The 19,831-nt window shown below is 38.6% G+C and overlaps 1 protein-coding gene across 1 annotated transcript in view; it reads right to left on the reverse strand.

The window, feature by feature from the left end:
• Positions 1–19,831, reverse strand: part of col5a2a (collagen, type V, alpha 2a) — a 33,091-nt gene that overhangs the window by 10,532 nt on the left and 2,728 nt on the right. Inside the window, exons 2-31 of the mRNA XM_035523899.1 lie at positions 7,793–7,993; positions 7,506–7,519; positions 7,372–7,404; positions 7,233–7,265; positions 6,763–6,816; positions 6,524–6,610; positions 5,991–6,068; positions 5,560–5,604; positions 5,386–5,439; positions 4,539–4,592; positions 4,346–4,399; positions 4,174–4,227; positions 3,690–3,743; positions 3,481–3,525; positions 3,283–3,336; positions 3,033–3,077; positions 2,892–2,945; positions 2,497–2,595; positions 2,359–2,403; positions 2,149–2,247; positions 1,757–1,810; positions 1,527–1,634; positions 1,374–1,427; positions 1,175–1,273; positions 1,004–1,057; positions 662–760; positions 499–552; positions 361–414; positions 199–252; positions 32–85 (exon numbers count right to left, since the gene is read on the reverse strand). Coding sequence (XP_035379792.1) covers positions 32–85; positions 199–252; positions 361–414; positions 499–552; positions 662–760; positions 1,004–1,057; positions 1,175–1,273; positions 1,374–1,427; positions 1,527–1,634; positions 1,757–1,810; positions 2,149–2,247; positions 2,359–2,403; positions 2,497–2,595; positions 2,892–2,945; positions 3,033–3,077; positions 3,283–3,336; positions 3,481–3,525; positions 3,690–3,743; positions 4,174–4,227; positions 4,346–4,399; positions 4,539–4,592; positions 5,386–5,439; positions 5,560–5,604; positions 5,991–6,068; positions 6,524–6,610; positions 6,763–6,816; positions 7,233–7,265; positions 7,372–7,404; positions 7,506–7,519; positions 7,793–7,993 — 1,940 coding nt within the window. The remainder of the gene's footprint in view (positions 1–31; positions 86–198; positions 253–360; positions 415–498; positions 553–661; positions 761–1,003; positions 1,058–1,174; positions 1,274–1,373; positions 1,428–1,526; positions 1,635–1,756; positions 1,811–2,148; positions 2,248–2,358; positions 2,404–2,496; positions 2,596–2,891; positions 2,946–3,032; positions 3,078–3,282; positions 3,337–3,480; positions 3,526–3,689; positions 3,744–4,173; positions 4,228–4,345; positions 4,400–4,538; positions 4,593–5,385; positions 5,440–5,559; positions 5,605–5,990; positions 6,069–6,523; positions 6,611–6,762; positions 6,817–7,232; positions 7,266–7,371; positions 7,405–7,505; positions 7,520–7,792; positions 7,994–19,831) is intronic.

Consider the following 19,831-nt stretch of genomic DNA (forward strand, 5'->3'; position numbering starts at 1 on the left):
ACATCAGATTCATTTAATTTAATAACCTTACCTGATCACCAGGTTTCCCTTGGTCACCTATTGGACCTGCTGGTCCAGGCAGTCCCTAGGGCACAAAGATAAAATTGATTACATGCTCATTAGTTGTTTTATCAAGGAAAATATCTCAAAAGTTCCTTACTTTGAACCCTTACTATGAAGCAGTTATCAATTACTCACCTGGAAGCCATGCATTCCAGGAGGTCCTTGTTCTCCACGGTCACCTGCTGGTCCCTGTAATATGGAGATAAAATAAACAGTATTGGCACTGCAGGCATCTATATCACAGTGATGCAAAAAATCAAATAAATACATGGTAAAGAAGCAAAATGATACACTTACTGGAGGTCCTGGTGGACCAAGTGGACCAACTTCTCCCTCCTTACCAGGCAAACCCTACAAAAAGCAAGAATCATGTTATTACCATAATAAACTTAATTTTCCATGACTGATTTTGTAGGTGTTACTGATGTTACTCACCCTTTGTCCTGGAGGACCTGGAGACCCTTGTTCACCTGGTTTTCCTGGATCTCCCTGAATGACATCATAAGAAAATGATTTATCAGTGAATGCCAGAAACATCAAAACATACTTTTATTTTCATAGACAGCTAAAAAGGTTGTAAAGTACTTGGGTCACTCACATTGAAACCCTTGGGACCAGGGACTCCCATTGATCCAGCTGGACCTCTGGTTCCAATAGATCCTGGAGGTCCTGGGCGCCCATCCTCACCTGTTGCACCCTACAAGAAAGATAGACCACTATGCTATGTCTCAATTCTTTTATAAATGCAAGGAGCATAATGGCTTTATTATAATTAGAATATATTTCAGAATAATAATTGCTTTAAAATGGTTTGGTCTAGCTGATACTACATGCAGTATATGATAAACAAAAATGATAAGTAGCAACATGTATAATTTAAAAACCTCTTCTGAATCATGACATATGTTCCTTTCAAATTTAATATATTATCCAAACATACCAGGGGTCCTGCCTTTCCTTCAGCACCCTGAACTCCAGGAGTGCCAGTCAAACCCTGCAGTAAACAAGATACATTATTGTCTTAGATATGCATAAGAATGTTGAACAAAAGAGGTGTACATTAAATTAAGCAGTAATGATGAGAATAAGAATGTTTGTTTGTATGCTTTACCCTTGCACCAGGTAAGCCTGGTTCGCCTGTTCTGCCTGGATCTCCAGTGGAACCTTTAGGGCCATAAACTCCAGGTATTCCACGGTCACCTTGTGCACCCTTAGAAGAGTATGGATAAAAGAATATGCACAGAAGAGCATTGTCAATGCATTGTGTAAGAAAACTGATGTGTGCACCACCATTTTGATTATTTACATACCTTGGCCCCTTGTAATCCATCTTGACCAGGGAATCCCCGATTCCCAGGACCCCCCTAAAATATATAGAAAACATGACATTAAACCAAATGATGATTTTATGTTGTCACCAGTCAGAATTTTTTATGGTCGTATGAAATGGAAATCTTACTCACTCTCTCACCAACAGGTCCTGGAGGGCCTATTGATCCAGGGTCTCCTCTGGTCCCCCGTTTTCCCTCTTCTCCCTGAGGCCCAATTACCCCCTGTGATCCTGGAGGACCCTGCAATATGGAGTCTAGACATTAACTTACATCTACAGTAAGTAATAAATATTAGGTGGACACTTGTCCACATCTCAGAATGTAGCCAACACATATTCAGTTTAATCCTCATTACAGCTTACTTGTTCTCCCTTTGGTCCTGCTTCGCCTTTAAATCCAGGAACACCAACATCTCCCTAACACAGAAGTAAAGGTGATAGGATCAGCACTATCTTACTGAGGCTCAACAGGAATACAAAACTGACTCTAAAAACTGTTTTAATTCATCAGTTAGTAAAAGCTGCACCAACACGATGGCTGTAATATGCCTATCCACAATTTTCCTATCACAGACATGTATTTTTTCTTTTTATAGACACTGGCCTCCAATACTGATGTTTTTTGTTTACAAGCCTCCAGTTTTGCAGTTTATATTTCAGAATTATACCAACTGTCACAGCAACTCTTGATTTGGATTGTCAAGTGATAGGATGGATCATAACATACAGGCCAGAGCACATCAGGAAGACCATACCACTTGACCTTTGATCCCAGGCTGCCCAGTGCTTCCCTGAGGTCCTGGAGGGCCAGGTGGACCAAGCAGACCAACTAGCCCCTGGGGCCCAACATTTCCCTGGAGAAAAAGACATACAGTTCATTTACATATGCTGTTATGGATCTGTGATTTCATTATTAGCCATTGTCATAATAGATCATAGTAATCATTCTGCTTCTACATACGTACCACTGGACCTTTGGCTCCTGGACCTCCATCCACACCTACAGGACCCTGTGTAGTTCAAAATCCACATAGAATGTCACATGGAACCAGAAGGTTGATCAATTGCTTGAAGAATAAATTAATTATGGATTGAGAACAAACTTGAAGGCCAAGTGGTCCAGGTCTTCCTTGTGAACCGGTCTCTCCTCTCTGCCCCTGTGGTCCCTCAGGTCCCCTAACTCCTGTAGGTCCAGGTTGGCCCTATCAGATAGGAGATTACTAGATAAGTGTCTTTGATTTTTTAATTTTTTAATTAATTTATTTTTTGCACTTTCAAAACACAATGGTATTTTACTGTCACTTTTCCAGCAATGAACAAATACATGTTCAAAAGAATTAATTATATTAAGGATGGTCATTTGCATTTGACAATCAATCAAGAAATAAATGAATAAATAAACAATACCCCCCCCCCCCAACAATCATAAGAATATGCTATATTACTGTTTGAAGCTACAGATGTGTTTTTGTAGATTAATCATTGCTTTATGTCTTACCTTCATACCTGGTGCACCTGGATACCCAGAGGGTCCACTAAGTCCCAAAGGCCCCTAAATGTAGTTAAAATTTCAAAGACCAGTCTTTAAAATGAAAGGCTTGTGTTGTATTGTGCATATTATAATCTGATGGCAGATTACCATTGGACCTGGTTTTCCAATGTTTCCTTGAGAGCCACGTGTACCCTGAAATAAAAAATTGAATACAGTGATATCATGTGTAATTGTTTTTCTACAAGCATATATTTCTATATCATTTCTCATGCTAAGAATGGATTCCAGTTGGAATAATTTACTTGAGCTTCCAAGTAATGGCGCTCCTACAAATTGTTACCTTTCAGGAATTATTTTGTTGACATTACTGTTAAATGCTGTGCTTTGTGTGACTCACAGGTGTCCCACTTGGTCCCGGGCGTCCCCTCTCTCCTGGCATGCCCCTTGGTCCCTGCAGCAGGACACACCTCGTTCTTATTTCTTATCTCTAAAGTCACAGGTCACAAAACACTTCAAAGGGCTACTGGGTGTCTGTACCACTAATAGATCCACTTTGTCTGTGACAAGATTATGCATTAGTTTGAACTTATCTTACCATGGGGCCGGGAGCACCCATCGGACCAGACCCACCAGATTCACCCTGAAATAAAATGTCAACAGACACATTCAGATCAAATATGCTGAGAATACAAGACCATCACTTAATCAAAGATGTGACATTTAGACATTTTGCAAACTGTTTCTTTCTCAAACTAAATGCCTGAATATTGCAAGAGTGTGAATGTCAAGAATAAAGCTGTCTACTTTCGATCCAACTGCCCCGTGTTCTCCCTTTGGACCACTTGTGCCTTGGTGTCCCTGAAATATGAGAAAACAAGGTCAAAATCTGACAGTCTGGCATATGGTGCAAGTGCATAAATGAAGAAACTTAGAGCTACATTCAACCAGTAGAGGGCACCCTATCAACTACTGCTGAAATGTGCCTCTGCAGAATTAATTCAACAACAACTAGATGGTGGAGCCTTTTTTTTTTTTTTTTTTTTTTTTTTTTTTTTTAACTTCATTGAACTTGTTTTGCTGTGAGCATTCACCAGGTGTCCTAAATTTTCTATATTTTGCCAAATAAAATAAACTTGACTTAAGGATATAAGGGAATTTCTGCTTTCAGTGATGGACAGATTAAGGGTTATATAGTTCTTTGATGTAAAGATCAGAGGTATGAAAGTTTAAAAAGTAAAAATGAAAAGTTAGATAATCTCCCCACATAGAGGATATACAGTTCACTCACTCTATGACCCTTTAGGCCTGGGGGCCCTGGTGACCCTGGAAACCCTCTTGGTCCCTAAACAGAGGTAATCAGAAAGAAAATCAGAGATCATATAGTGTTATCATTATAATCAAATGTTAGACTGCTTAGTATTTCTGTTGTAGTTGTGCAAGAAGATTGGAATGCTAGTTACCATAGATCCTGGGTATCCCATCTCTCCTGCACTCCCTGGGGAACCTGGGTCTCCCTAGTAAGTTAAATAAAAAAAATAAAAATAAATAAAAAATCTTCTCATCATTATAGTTTTATCTATGTATCACATCTGTAGACATGCATGTTAATATTCATATGAATGGGACTGTAAATGGACTAACGATTGTACTCACATCTTCACCCGGTTTTCCTGGGGGTCCCTCGGGTCCCCTCTGACCAGCAGGCCCCTATAAGACACAGAACCACAGAACAGGAATTAGCTAAAACTTACTGATGTCTGGGCACACACACACACACACACACACACACACACACATATACATATATATATATATATTGAAGTTCCCTTTTGCCTTTTTTCACCCAGGTATTCAAGCTTGCCTACACCGCATCTACTTTTTAGATCCCGCTTGCCATCACTGCTGACGTCTCTGTCAGCTACGTCGTGACATTGTGCAGGTGACAGCAGGCAACATTTTTAAAGATTTAGTAGTTTTGAATTTTTGGTTACTTGCACAAGCCAAAAAACAAAATGGAGATGGAGACACAAGTCAAATGGTTAAGAGAAGAGAGTGTTTCAAGCCTGCTGTTAGTTAAGTAACACATTTTGCCTGTTGCATACCTGCCCTTTGGAGATATGGCTGTTTGCTGTGTGGGCCAAGCTGTGAGAAACCATGCTCGGAAAGCTGTGCTGTTGGTTTGCTATGGCATGTTAGTTGGATTCAGTGAAAGTCTTAGTCTCCCACTCTAAAAAGACTAAAAAGATTTAGTCTCCCACTCTAAAAGTTGACCAGGAAACTAATGCAAGATTGGTGCATTTATTACAGAATTCATTTATAGGAAAGGACATTTTATCTGCATGCATGACACCACAACTAAAATTACTTAAGTATGAATGGTTGGGCTCATGGTTTCACATTTATGAACATGATCTGAAACTTGTCAAGAACATGTATGTCACTGCGAGTTCCTTAAATTCTAGCATAGGGTTTGTTCATAATGTCAAAGTTGTTCACTCACCATGTATCCAGGATCTCCAGCTTCACCAGGGTGTCCTTGTGGTCCTGATGCTCCCTAAACAAAGTGAAGAAGTGGAAATAAATGAAGCTGTAAATGTGATGTAGTGACCATCGTTTGATTGTTTAAAATTTGACATAGTGTTTTTGCTGCTTTCATCCAATGCTTTAAGCTTACTGGCAGACCGCTGGGTCCAGGTGGTCCTCTTGTACCTGCTTCTCCCTAAAATAACAACAACAATGTATTAGAAAGGTAGTATTCCAATGTTCAGGGAACTTGATCTTTAAGCTGTGAAGGATTTTCTTGAACCTGCTGCCTTTCATTTTGACCCTGTAAAAGGTACAAATTGAACAAATTTAAAACTGCCCCATTCTTGGTATCCATTAGTCACTTTGGAAAAATGATCAGAAAAATTATTGGCCCAGATGCAACTCTGTGCAAACACCCATATTTTAAAGATCAGCATGTATCCAAGGTTAAACCATAAATTGTTCTGACCAAAACATAATATTGCCCTCGTCAGTTATCTTTGCCAGCCTCTATGTGCTTGCTGCCCCACAAGTTGTTAATAAAGACTGAATCACAGAGTTTGTGCAAATGCAGCCTACCCGTTGTCCAGGAATCATGGCATGTTGTCCAGCAGATTTTTCATCAAATCCTCCAGTCATTTGTGCAGACAGCTGGCCCTAAGCAACAAAACAATGCTCAGTAAGTGAAGGGGGCTCGTTCAACCACATGCTCACGTTAGAATAGGTGACATTTAATGCTCAAAGAGTATCTTAAAGCAGCTCTGGAAAACATAAGAATAATTGCCCCAAAATTCATTTTGGATACAGTGAGTGTCATTACTTTGTAAGAGACTACAGACAGTACTATATGTGACAGTCCAGAACACCTTGTTTTTCATTTAGATTCTCAGGACCATCACTTTTTAGAAACCTTCTGATGTATCACTCAAACTTCACTAGACTTTTGCCTGGCAGCATCAAACTTATTGCAACAGATCTCTAAGGGCTTTGACTATGTATAGTCAGATGCACAGTTGCCTTTGGTCATAGGCAGACACTTTGTAATAAACTGTGCTAAGTGAATATGAGAGATATGGATTATTTATTTGGCTCTTATTGTGTACTGTACTCACTCCAGGGGGATGGCCTGGTGGACCTGGCTCTCCTGGTTGTCCAGGGACACCAGGATCTCCATCATAACCAGGAGGACCTCTTGTACCCTACACACAAAGCATCAAAAGAACATTAATAAATAAAAAGAGCTTTTTTAACTACATTTTTTACAAAGTCTGTGTGCCTGTACTGTTTGTAGTGCTTCTCTGTCAGTAACTGGAATAATTTAAATAGAGCAGGAAATTAATCTGTTCCTTACTGGTCTTCCTTTGGGTCCTCGGTCTCCTCTGAATCCAGGTGATCCTGGTGGTCCCTGTTCAATTACATGCCAATCAAACACTTGTTTATCAGTAAAACTAGTCAGTTTTTTTATTGATAACTTTGATAACAGCTAATATGTAATGCACATGCAATGCAATAATGCTCACACATGATGTGATTTTGCAAACATAAATAATGGTTGTCTATCATAAACAAAAACAGAGTGCTTGTGAACAGACAGCTTTGTGGAATAAGATTGTAGTGTGCTCTACTGCCATCTAGTGTTGCAGAGGACTAAATAAATAATCTTGGCCATTTCAGGAACGTTGTATGGCAAGGAAAAAGAAAGGTCTAGGTCTCGATCTTCAGTAATAAGCCAGTAGTAATTGTTTGATATTAGCTGTTATTAGCTCTTTAATCTTTACAGTCAAATTGCTTCATTCAAAAGAATGAGTTACACAAGTTTACCATTGGTCCTTGTCGCCCCGGTAGTCCAGTCACCTGTAAGGTATCACATTCAGATGTGGGTAACCTTGCAATGTTTAATATTCATATTAGTTTATGCAACCAATGTGTAGTAATGTTAATGATACAAATCCATACATACAATTGGAACCTCTCCAGGTTCACCTTTCTGACCCTGAAAAAGTAATCTTGATTTTAGTACAAAATGCAATGACTGTGGCATAAATATATATTGTGTTTTCTTAAATGATGAGCAGACAATGGAAAAACAATTACCTTGTATATTACACCTGAAAATTAAACAACACAAACTAGATCAGAACTTCAGGTTCATAAATCAATGATCACATCACAGATAGTTGTGTGCAGTGTGCTGTAGCTCAAGTGTGGTAAGGTGGATGCTGTGTGATGCTAGTGGGGGTGAAGGATGAGGTGGATGTAGTGTGATGCTGGCGTGGGTGAATGATGAGGTGGATGCTGTGTGATACTGGTGTGGGTGAAGGGTGAGGTGGATGCTGTGTGATGCTGGTGTGCGTGAAAGGTGAAGTGGATGCTGTACGTACCCCCGCTGCTGCGGGTCTGGCACATGGGGCAACATTCTCCTTCATGAAGCACTACATTCTCACAATTGGAAAGCTCTTCACAGAGTATGGTTTCGCACAGGATGGCGCCACTGTCGCACACGCAGATGCGGCATGGTTCAGGCTTCCACACATCTCCGTTTGTGTACTCCTGACCATTCTCCATGCAGCTCAACTCATAGCCTGCAGAAAGGTGAGAGGGATGGGAGAGCAGTTCAAGGTCAGGACATGGTGTGTGCTATTTAAAGAGTGCAAATCAACTCTGAAACAGTTATCATTTCATTTCAAACAGGCACAAAGCTCGTGTAGCCTGATATTCCCAGAAATCCAAGTAAAAACATATGCCTGGGGCCTGACTGAATGGGTGAGGAAAAACATCACTGAAAAAGGTGACCCCCACCCCCCACCCCCAGTATGTCTGGGAAGGGCAGACATGATCTAATTCTCTTCAAACACTGAAGCTGATTCACAACAGCAGGCTACAACTAGTATTTTCCCGAGAATCTTTATAAAGAGACTCCAGAAATTGTGTGAAGTTAATAAGCCTCTCAGTGTTAGCATGTAGTATATTACTATCTCATCACTAATTATGACTAAATGTTTGCTAAAATGCTTTACACTATCCTTTAAACTGTGTGATATTGTGTACTGTTAATTTTACATATTTTGGCAGGAAAACAATGGTGTTACAGATGCTTTGAATTTTATTAATCTTCTGACCTACACAAAGAATGCAGCTAAAGTCACACCTTAGTTTCCACTGAACTGGCCAAAGCTCACAGATGAACAGCAGGGGGCACCCATGAGCTTCCTGTGCCATCTTAAATGTTGAATAATCCTACAACTCTAGAGCTCACTCTGGTGAACAGATTAATTAAACTTCCCAATGAGGCATGTGTTTTAAAAAAGCAGTTGAAAAAATTCAAATGAGAAGTACCACCATTCACCATCATGAACTCATGTGCGGAATTTATTGATGGTAGCTGTCGTCCTTGTTGTGATTGCTGTGGTGGTTGTTGTGGTGTTGTTTGTTATGGTTGTTTTTTGTAAATGCATGACAGTCAGGCAGCAGGACCTTGGTGAAACTTTAGTGTAATTAGTGTAGAAAAAAATAGAACAATGGAGATAAATATATGCCAGTCACCAGTCTGATCCAGTTTGATCATGTGGCTCTTATTCATGAACCATGAACACCAATTACTGAAAAGAAAATTATTCAAAACTTCTGACTCAATAAAATGTAAACTGATTCAATCCTCATTTTCATCTCTAACAAAATATTTTAAAGAAAGAATGAAAGACACTTAAACAGGGCACATTTAAGAACTTCTGCAGGCCTTTACATGGATTGCTGTTCACTCTACAACTGATAAGGCAGCCATAGCTCACCCTCACTCTGGGAACCAGATCAAACAACCACATAATTCATAACATAGAAGGCCATTAAATAATATTTAAGTGCAGCAAGGTGCAGTCAGGGTAGGAAATAATCTGAGGAACAAATGCAGGAAGTAGATGCACCATGGCTGTCTTGCAGTGAAAAGCTAATCTGCAGATGTAAATGTGGTGGCTTGTTTAAATTTCCTTTGACCTGAAGGTGTAGGAGAACTGAGTGTGAGTCAGGCCAAGAATCAGAGGGGGACTTTTCCACCTCCAAGAAAAAACATATGGCAGAAGAGAACCTCCCAGACACACACACACACACACACACACACAAACACACACACACACACACACACACACACACACACACACACACACACACACACACACACACAATGCAAGGAGTGATTTTCAAAAGAGGAAAATCCTTCACCAAAGCCTTAAGCAAATTGATATATAATATTTTAATTCAATGGCTCTTATGCTCTTTAGAGGATTCTTCAACAAATACTCTGCTCTGTTTCTGTAATATTGTTTATAGTGGTGGATTAAAACTTCCAATACTGAATTATATGCTCATAAAAGTTGCTCTGGTACCCTAAACACATTCTCTTTGATTAACTTTTGATTTTGACTCAGCAAAGAAAAAACAATAAAGCCAAAGACCTACACTCAAATAACAGATGTCCAGATTTTAATGAGTAGAGAACGCACATTTAGGGTAAAGATTTATAGACAACAAAGCTGAAATAGACCATTTCCCTATAAAGTGTGTTGTTTTTTTGCTTGGTTTTTTTGTTTTTTTTCTGGGGAGGGATTCAGGAGCATTAGAAATGTATGTGCCAAGAACTACAGTTTGCAAGCTAGTCTTGAAAAAAAAACAACTCACCACTGGGGTTAGAAGAAACCTCAGTATTTCTCTCCATTTGCTAATTCATTGCAGACCCTCAGTTTCCACAGACATGTTTGAAAACGATGACGACAGTAGGCGGATGGGCCTTTGAGTGGATCTCCTGACGCAGATTTTCCAGCTCACTGGTATGCCCACTCAACTCCCCAGTTGTTCTGAATCCACACAGGGTTAGTGGTTATATATCAGCTCATGGCCTGATTCCAATGTGAAAAAAAATTTTTTTGTCCTTTCTCACTTACACTAGTCATGTCCACAATGGGAAAATCTTGCAGGAGTGTAGAGTTGCAATTTTTAAACTCCACAACTTAGTTTTCTGTTTGTTTGGTTGTTTGTCTTTTTATACTAGCTTTTTTGGTTCCCACTGACATTTAGTATTAATGTTTAGTAATGTTTCAGTGTTGACTTGTGAAAAAATTATGTTTTGATCAAAAACCAAAGTTCAGTAATTATGGATTGTCCTAGGGAAAAAAGGAATGTAGATAATAATATTAATAATAATAATATTAATATTAATAATAATAATAATAATATTATCTGAACTGGAATCATACAAATGTGTGCCATGCTACATACCCAATCCCATGGGCTTCCTCAGGAAAGGGCAAAGGTTACATAGTGTAATGCCACCTCAAACTCCTGGGGGGGGGGGGGGGTTGTCAGCAAGAGTAAATGTTTACTTTATATATTTTCCATGTGTAGCTTGGAAATGCCCAGAAATCTGTTTTGGGGGAGTTTATGGGGAAGCTTTCTTTGGGTCCAGATTCTAGGTGTTAGAAAATGACCTTATGGACAAAATGACTCACTTAATAGAGATTGTCTTTCTAGCTCCAACTATAGATGAGTTTCAAAGCAAAGCGAAGTGACCACAGGGCCTTGTGATTTTTTTATTTATTTATTTATTTTTTGTCTACACACTAGCAGATGTGTTGCATTCATTTGTTTATGTGATGGTTTGGCTCACTGCTCTGAAAGTTTACCTGGAAAGGATAAAATCCCAAGACTCCATAAAATGTGTGTATCCCAGGAGAGATTGAAATGTAATGAAAGCAGATGAACTACAATACTGTGGAGCCAGTGAAGAGATTTTATGTCTGCTTTAAAATAACTTACTCTCATACCTACAACTAAATTCTGTATCTCTCAGACCTCTGAACACCCCCATGACTAGACTGAGTGGTTTTCGACACACACAGCATCTTTTCATTGAAACAGAATGCAATGTCTGGCTATTCATGTTGCCAGCACTGCAAATGCACCCCTAAGTGGCTTTAAAACCTGTGATTACCCCAAACCCCCCTCCTTTAGTTCAGGCCCAGTGGCTTCTCAAAGATTACAGTATGAGGATAGATGAAGATAATATACAGATAGAGTTTCGTTAGTACAGAGGAGTCTGAGGATTTTATGAACCCTCACTTGTACATGGAGCATTGTTTCCACGGTTTTAACTTTCTCCCTAAAGAACAAGCCAGGGTCTATGTCAGGAGGTAGTGTGTACCCCAGCCAGGAAAGTTTAATGAGCATGGAGCTGATTGTTATTTCTGCATCTATGCTGCCTATTGCAGTTAGTGTCCTCTTTGCAACAGGATCGCTGAAGCATGCACAACCACCATGACTACATGGGAGGATCATTTCAAAAGGTCAGCTCTCTGCCAACGGTCAGTAGTGCTCACTTGATTGGCTAGTGTACTCTGTAACTTTAAAAAGTGGGTTATGCCCATGAATGTCAGTAGTCTTCTTCAGTATGAGCGAGGCAAAATAAAATAGGCTTGGTGGTAAGCAGCTCAGTGATTAGGGCTGATTAGAGGTGATTAGGAGATCATAACATTATATGCACGGTGCATGGCACAGGAAATTAGATTTTAACTACAAGATATGTCGCTACCTTCTGAACACTGCCCTCATGCCATCAGGCATTGTACACCTGGGGCTCTCATAGGTGCCAGCTCCAGTGTCTTGAGCCTCACTCTCCCTCCCTTGTAAGCGAGGAACATGTCTGGCAATATATACATTTTCCCACTGCATGTCTGCATTGGAAGATGCATTATGTGCTTCTGGTGCAGGTCCCAGTGTGGACAAATTTCAAGCTTTTTTCCCCTTTATTTTTTATTTTCTGGAGCATCGGTAAATGCAATGTGAACCTAGCTAAGGGAAGATGCTGGGTGACAAACTACTTTCCAGTTCTACCTCCTCCAGCCAACTCCTACCACCTTTTGCTGTGACAGCAGACCATACACAGTCCCAGAGTAGGGTCTACACCTTAAAGTATGTAAACTGTGTCTCTCATTACTGTTCTCATTACTCAGCATTACTTACAGGGCCAAAAATCATACATGACTTTCTGAAAATACTTGGTGTTTTCTAGCTCTAGTTTCTAGTTTCTAATGTGTATTTGTGTAAAGGAAACAAATGTTTCCTTTTAGCGTCTTATTATGTGTTATATTTCCATTCCATTACTGAAGTCAAATAAACTGAGAAGAAAGAAAATACTAAACCATGAAAACTATTAAGTTTTAGTCTATTGTGGTGCATTGTGGAATGTAGTCTATAGTTTGGCTATCCTGGTTATCCATACAGCTAATAATATTAATAATATCATCATTATTATTACATTTATGGCATTTAGCTGATGCTTTTGCAACTTACAATTATGATTGAATAATGGTCAAACAGTTGAGGGTTAAGGACTTTGCTCAGGGGCCCAACAGTGGTAACTTGGCAGTAGTGGGGCTTGATCTAGCTGGCAACCTACTGATTATTAGTTGGGTACTTTAACAATCAGCTACCACTGCCCCATCCCCTATTATTATTATTATTATTATTATTATTATTATTATTATCATTACTAGTAGTAGTAGTAGTACTAGTAGTAGTAGTAGTAGTAGTAGTAGTAGTAGTAATATAAGTAGTAGTAATAGTAGTAGTAGTAATACTACTATATTTATCCCACTAGCAAGCACACATACCGATGAGAAGGTCTCCTTCACGGCGTGATGGTTTTTTGGCAATCTTGTGTCTTTGAGTTGTAAACTGTAAACTGTAAGCTGGAACTCTTGGTGGTATTCAAACACATGTTTTTCATATCCAGTCCAAGCTCACACATCGCTAGACATAGCACATATTCGCATCTTCCAGAACCTGCATAACACCTGAAGCAGAGTGTGTGTTCTCCCTACATCAGTAACAGCTTGCTCTACAGAACTTCACTCTGATCCATTCCTGAGATTTGTAGATATGTTTGAAGATATGTTCAGAGAAAGTTTATTAATCTACCATATATACACATGCCTGCGTTCATGTCTACATACAGAAGGAATGTACAAAAGCACAAACAGTGTGCCTTCAGGGACATTTTTTGTAAGCTATTAGTTTATTAGCACACAAATATTTCTCCAAACAAACAGGAAATTGAAAAACATTGCTATTTTAACTTAAAAAGCAAACAGCCACATAAAAACAAACATCTATGGCTAATGCTGTTGTGTTTGTATCATACAATCTCTAGCAATGTTTTAGCCCATTACATATTCGCTCTGTAGATACTGACCAAAACCAGACAGATGGAGCTTCACATTGCAGGACTCACTGGCTTGTAATAATATTTACAGGACCTGTACTTTTGCCCTTTACATTAACCTGGTACACTTGTACAGATGCTGGACACAACATTTGGCAAAATCAAAAGTTAATCAAAGCTCTCTAAATGTAAGATTGAATGGGAATATATTTAATCTATGCATATCTCCTTCCAGTGCTGATATTTAACTCTACAACCACTGAGGAAATATTTAGCAGTCACTGTACTCACTATAGAGTACAACTGCAGCATATAATACATAGAGAATAGAGTATAACTGCAGAATGCAGTTAAAATAGCATTTTTCTCATACTACAGTAGAACCGCAATAAGCCAATTAAAAATGGCCAAAAACACACAAACAACAAAGCTTGCATGTGCATGTACAGTCCTGTTTTTTCTGCAATACACAATATTCTTTTCCAGGCTAAGCAGATAGACTGATTCCATATTTGCCCAAGCCCCTTGGGAACTGGATCTCTCTCCCTGATGCTGCCCTTCACAATGTGTTTCCCCTCCCTCTCTGTTTTGTTTGCCTGGCTTTGAGAACTCACAGAGCCACCACAGCTGGTTCGCCATGACACTAGCTTGTGTTGCTCTGCTATGCAGCCATTGGCCCGAGGCAAGGATATCTTCCATAAATATTGATCCTGAGCAAACCCACGCTGCAGGTTTCCAGTTCACTTCATTAGCACTCCTTCTTGTCTTTATACCTTCCCTTTTAGACTCTGTTTGATGATGAATGATGGAAGCTCAATGCCTCTGGTTGTCACGCTTGCATGTCATAGCAGGAAACATAAGCTGTGCACTTGGAGGATTAAGAACATCAGTTTCTCTCTCCGAAGCACCCTTATGGGGCTTTGGCATCCCATAAAGCCCTGCCCAGATTCAATGACATCACCCTCTCTAGGGCCCAGGGGTATGTTCAGTTTATCCCTTTTTAAACAAAAAGAAACAGTTTAAGTTTTTTAACATCTGATTAATTTATTAATTTTAATATAACATTTGTGCAATGATAATGTGAAGTTCATCTTATTGCATGTCCTTAAAAATTAAATAATCGTATCTCTGATATGATGAAGCATCATAATGGGGAGGTGTATTAGCAGTTACATACAATCAATGCATGATCACAGGTAAGCATATAAATTATTTCTCACCATATGAAAATACCAAGCATTTGATATAAGTATGTCAAAGGCACAATAGTACAAGACTGATAAGTCCCAGTTGGGGGTTTTTCCAAAACAGAAAAATGCTGAATGTAGTTTTACACAGGGCAAAGTGAAGCTTGTGGGCCTGTGATCCAGTTATGTAAATTAAATCAGAGTGAAGAAAAATGTAGCAGAGTTTTACACGCTGGGAATGTTGTTGTTGGTGATTATGACCTCCCTGTGTCCAGGGAGTAAATGTCAAATCACCGGATGAATTCTACATTCCAAACATTAAACAGGAAAAAACTGAGATCTAGGCTATCTAACGAGAATAATGAAGCATATGTGTTTTTAAGTTTGCAATAACTATTTACAGTTCAGTTTAGTCCTCTGCCCATTCCATTAGGTTTAAATGTCTGAAAATGGTTGTGAGGAAGTTACTTCTTGAATGTTTTCTTGGTCTGGCCAGACTCTCCTCCTCTAAGCTTGTGCATACTTTTCCGAGTCGTCATGAGCAGCTGGGCTGGCTGCAGTATCCTGTGAGAAGCATGTCCCAGATAGAAGGGATTACTTCACTTTAATTTCAGAAGAGTCATTTGGTTCAATGAATATTCTTTTTAGGGGTCCAAGCACCAAGGATGCTGGAATCCTTTTGTATTTGTTAGAGATTTTCTTATTCTTACTCCACTACCTCACTGAACTGAACCACCCAGATCAGAACAAAAGTCCTACAGACCTGAAACTTGGTCAATGACCAAGGCATAAAATGAATAGCAAACCCAAATGCATTCCAGTCCATAACTAGTATGCTGTATGTTACAAGATAAAATTCTTGTGTTACTAATCTTCATTCAGACATTCAGAAAACTCTGAACCTTAATAATTATTTTTTTTAATGTATAAATAATAAAATAATAAATATAATAATTAAAAATTGGGAAATTTCAACAGTATCTAGGTTACAAATGCCAATCAAAAACAGGTGGAGTATCCATTGCCAATACTCCATTACAATACTGTACATGTATTAGCTCCAACCCATGAACACTTTGATGGAATGACATCAAACTTCACAGGTGGGCACCCCAAAGGGATCTGGGGCAGGGCAACAATTTTGGATGATATCTACAAAATGGCAGCCAATCAGCTTTCAGTACACATTTGACAGGCTTTCAGTTAGCCAATCCACACAAATCTTGAATTCTATATTGAGGCACACACTCTGTCAGACATATTCAAGTTTCATAGGAATTGGCCACTGGACACTTATATTGTCCATGTCATTCTATTTCCAACATATCCACAACATTTTAGAATCAGACAATGTATCTCTGTGAGCCAGACAACTTTGCATATTCAAGTGTTTTTTCTAAACCTGATACTTTTTATAGTTTACAATTATGTAAAAAGAACACTTTTTGAAATAGTCCTAGGTGTTTCACTGAATTGCCAAAAAAATGGTCTCAGTGTAATGCTTTGAGTCTCAAAGCAAATCAAAAAATTTCAAGCTTTTAGTACAGTGTGGATGTAACATGTTACTCAATCATTGTGGGTGGAGCTCCTTCACAATGATCTACTTACAACTATAGTAAAGATAATCAGATTGTGACCAAATTTGGCAGATGGTAATAGCTTTGCATTTCTGTGGACAATTACCAAGTTTGGTGCAAATTATGGTTTTTGAGGTGAAAATGGGCCAAAACTAAAATATCTCTCGTTTGGTTTAACATACAGTAACACAAATGGTGTCACAGTGTAAAACTCTTTAGGACTGAAAGCATTCTCATTACATATCTGATATCTCATTACGTATCTTATTACACAAACACATAATACACAAATTTTCATTAAGTGTGATGCAAATAAACAATATCGCCTTTAACTAGAGTTAAAGACCAAGCTGTCGATACAAACATTCGGTGATAATTATTATGAATTACTGTTATCAACCACATTGCCCTCTAATAGTTTGTAATTGTAATGTTTGTACTTACAGATTACAATTTCAAGTAATTTACATGGGCTAAAATCAAAGTTATCCAGCATCACTTGAAAGCAAGATAAGATCTGCGAGTCTCAGACAGAAATGTTAATGCAAAATAGTGCTTTAATGAACTGTTCAATCTTTTACTCTTCCTTATTCTACTGAGAAAATGAAGCAGCAGACAGGAATTGAAGTATTCAACCAGATATTCAGCATTCCTCTATCTGGAGGAAATTCCAGTCTAAAAGATACTTCCTACAGGACCGATAACACAAGAACAAGCTGACTTAAAAGGTGATGAATCTACTCTCTTAAGGGCAGGCTTTCTCTGCTGTCACTCCTGAAGCGTTTGCATTTTTTGTCTTTAACTTGCATGTCACCACATCAATGACACTGTTATAAATAGGAACACAACCCAGTGCTGCCCTCCTTTCTCACTATACACTTTTCATGTGATGGCAATAATGTGTAGTTTACAAAAGCTACCATTACAAGATTAGTAAGCTTAGTTGCTGGTGTGCACCAGCCAGTTTGGATAAACACAGTTCTGTGCATGACATGGCTAAACAGTGTTAAGGCAACCATAAAAGAGACAGTAGTCCTTGCCAAAAAGTGTTGATATTTCTGATAGGTTAATGAAATCTGAACCAAGCCATTAAACCCAACCAACATAAATAACAACCTACACATTCCTGTAGATTACAAATCCTCTTTCAATTCCAAGTGTTTCAGCAGAGCCTGACCACAGCACATGGTCACCAGAAATCAGTTATCTTAAGCATTCCTTGATTTCTATTTAGACATTGCATTGACTGAAAACACAGTTTTGAGTTATCAGCAACCCTTTGTTGATAAACATAAAGCAAATGTAAAACATGGCAACTCATGTTACTTAAAACAGCTCTCATATAAGACCTGTGATATATTTACTGGCAGGGGTCTTTTTTAATAATCCTACAGTCAAATGTCAACATGGGCTGTTCTTAATGAGGTAATAGCATCAAATGGACCTTAGCCTATAACTCACTAAAGACTGCAGACATTTCCACATAAACCAGTCTGGCATAGAGAGTCTGGCACAGGCAGACTGAGTTGGATGATTATTTGCAACACAACTTCCTTGGCTTTTCAAAAAATATAAAATGTTAAAACATAATCTGTTTAAATAATTTCAGTTACTCTAGGTCCAAAGGATAATATTTCTGCTATTTTCTTGCAAAAATCTGTTTATAAGGTTTGGTACCCAGACTTTTGTTTAATTTCTTTCACTGTTAAGCCCCTGGTAGACAGAATTTTGTAGTTAAATAGCTAGATAAGAGACAAAGAGATGACAAGTTTTTTTAGATACTACAGACTACCTGATCAGAAAGGTCCCTGTAGTAATTAAAATGCTCACTGAATCATATAGTTGCCCCATAAATACTGAGGTGAGGAAAGTTCCCATATTTACAATTTATTTATTTTAAGTTCAGTTCTACCAATTTCCTAACTTTGTATTTGGTTAATTTTCCATACACTGCAGATGTAATTGCAAATGACATGTGGGAATATTTGTCTTATTAGAAACTGGCAAGGACAAAAATCAATGTGGGTTGAATGCATTGAAAGTAGAATCTGTGACTATAGAATCTGTACATTGATATTATGATCTGTATCCAAATGCAGAGTCATTTTATTTCATTTCAATTGGGAATTTTAGATGACTTTCTCAGTAGGGTCTGGTTCCTACATGAAAAAAAGCATTCTGTGGCAGTCACATAATACTAAAAAAAAAAAACCCAGAAAATCCCTTTCTGTGGAGCAAGAAACCACAGCCATCTGCTTGCTTAACTTCCCATGAAATCCACACTTGGCCACTTTTTAAAACAATGCCACCCTGACACGAAATGATGTATTAAATCAACTTTGTGTGAATTGTGATTGGTTCTTGGCTCCAGTCCTGGGGGGCCTGTGTGCTGTATGACCATATACATACATATTTACATATTTTTGTATGTTTGAAGTTTACTAAAACTTCTTATTCAGGGTTTTGTTTTTAGATGATGTTTGCAGAGCCCACTGTGAATGAGCTCTCTGCCTCAGCAGATTTCCCTGCAGCTATTTAAATAGATTAATAAGTGACTGCATGACACCAATGACAGCTACTTATCATCCCCTTGGTGTGTTAGAGGGATTGGACTGGATATTAGGATTAAAATGATTTCCAGTTATGTGGCACGTCCACGTAACCAGTGGGAGTTCTCATCACTCCCTAAACAGTTTCCACTAGAGAAAATTATTAAACATAGGAAGCTCCAGGGGTGGCTGCAGGTTCTGATGACTTATGCCTTGTACGAGTGTAGGCAAGATATTCTGATCTGGTACAGTCATTGTTTCAAGCTGTTCATTTGTAGTTTGAGGCTGTGTAGTTTGGAAACAATTCAGATTTCTAAGCAAAGTGAATTGGTTGTGGCATTTATAAGACTGTGAGTGAATCTTTACTCAGAACTAAGTGAATATCCAGAAAATAAAGAGAATGTGTCAACTGCACCTTTACAATGCTAGCATTTAAGGTTTTTAACTAAATGATCCATAGATTATTTATGGCTTAGTCGGCTCATTCATGTAAAATATGTCATTTAAAGACAGCCAGGCACAGCTAATAAACTCTATGAGCAAACTTTATGATCTTCCAAAAAAAATGGATGCAGATGTGTAAATACACAAGGTTTGAGAATCAAGGCGGATTAATGTCATTTTGCCTTCTGCTCACCTGTGCATGTTTTGTATGTGAGCTTTTCATCTCTTATAATACCACCAGGTAAGTGGGAGAATAGTCCCATGCCTCCCACGGCAAGACAGCAGAGGGGGGAGGGTTCTTTTCCTAACACGTGACCACGTTTCCATTTTCCATGTTCTACCAACATTCACTCACACAATGTTTCTAACATCAGTGATATAACTTCCTCCCAAATGGAGTTTTAGCCAAGGTTTGTTTTAATATTTTCCAAATACTGCCAAAGCAACCAGTTTA

The sequence above is a fragment of the Electrophorus electricus genome, chromosome 2 (genome assembly GCF_013358815.1).
Source record: "Electrophorus electricus isolate fEleEle1 chromosome 2, fEleEle1.pri, whole genome shotgun sequence".
Lineage (NCBI taxonomy): Eukaryota > Metazoa > Chordata > Actinopteri > Gymnotiformes > Gymnotidae > Electrophorus > Electrophorus electricus.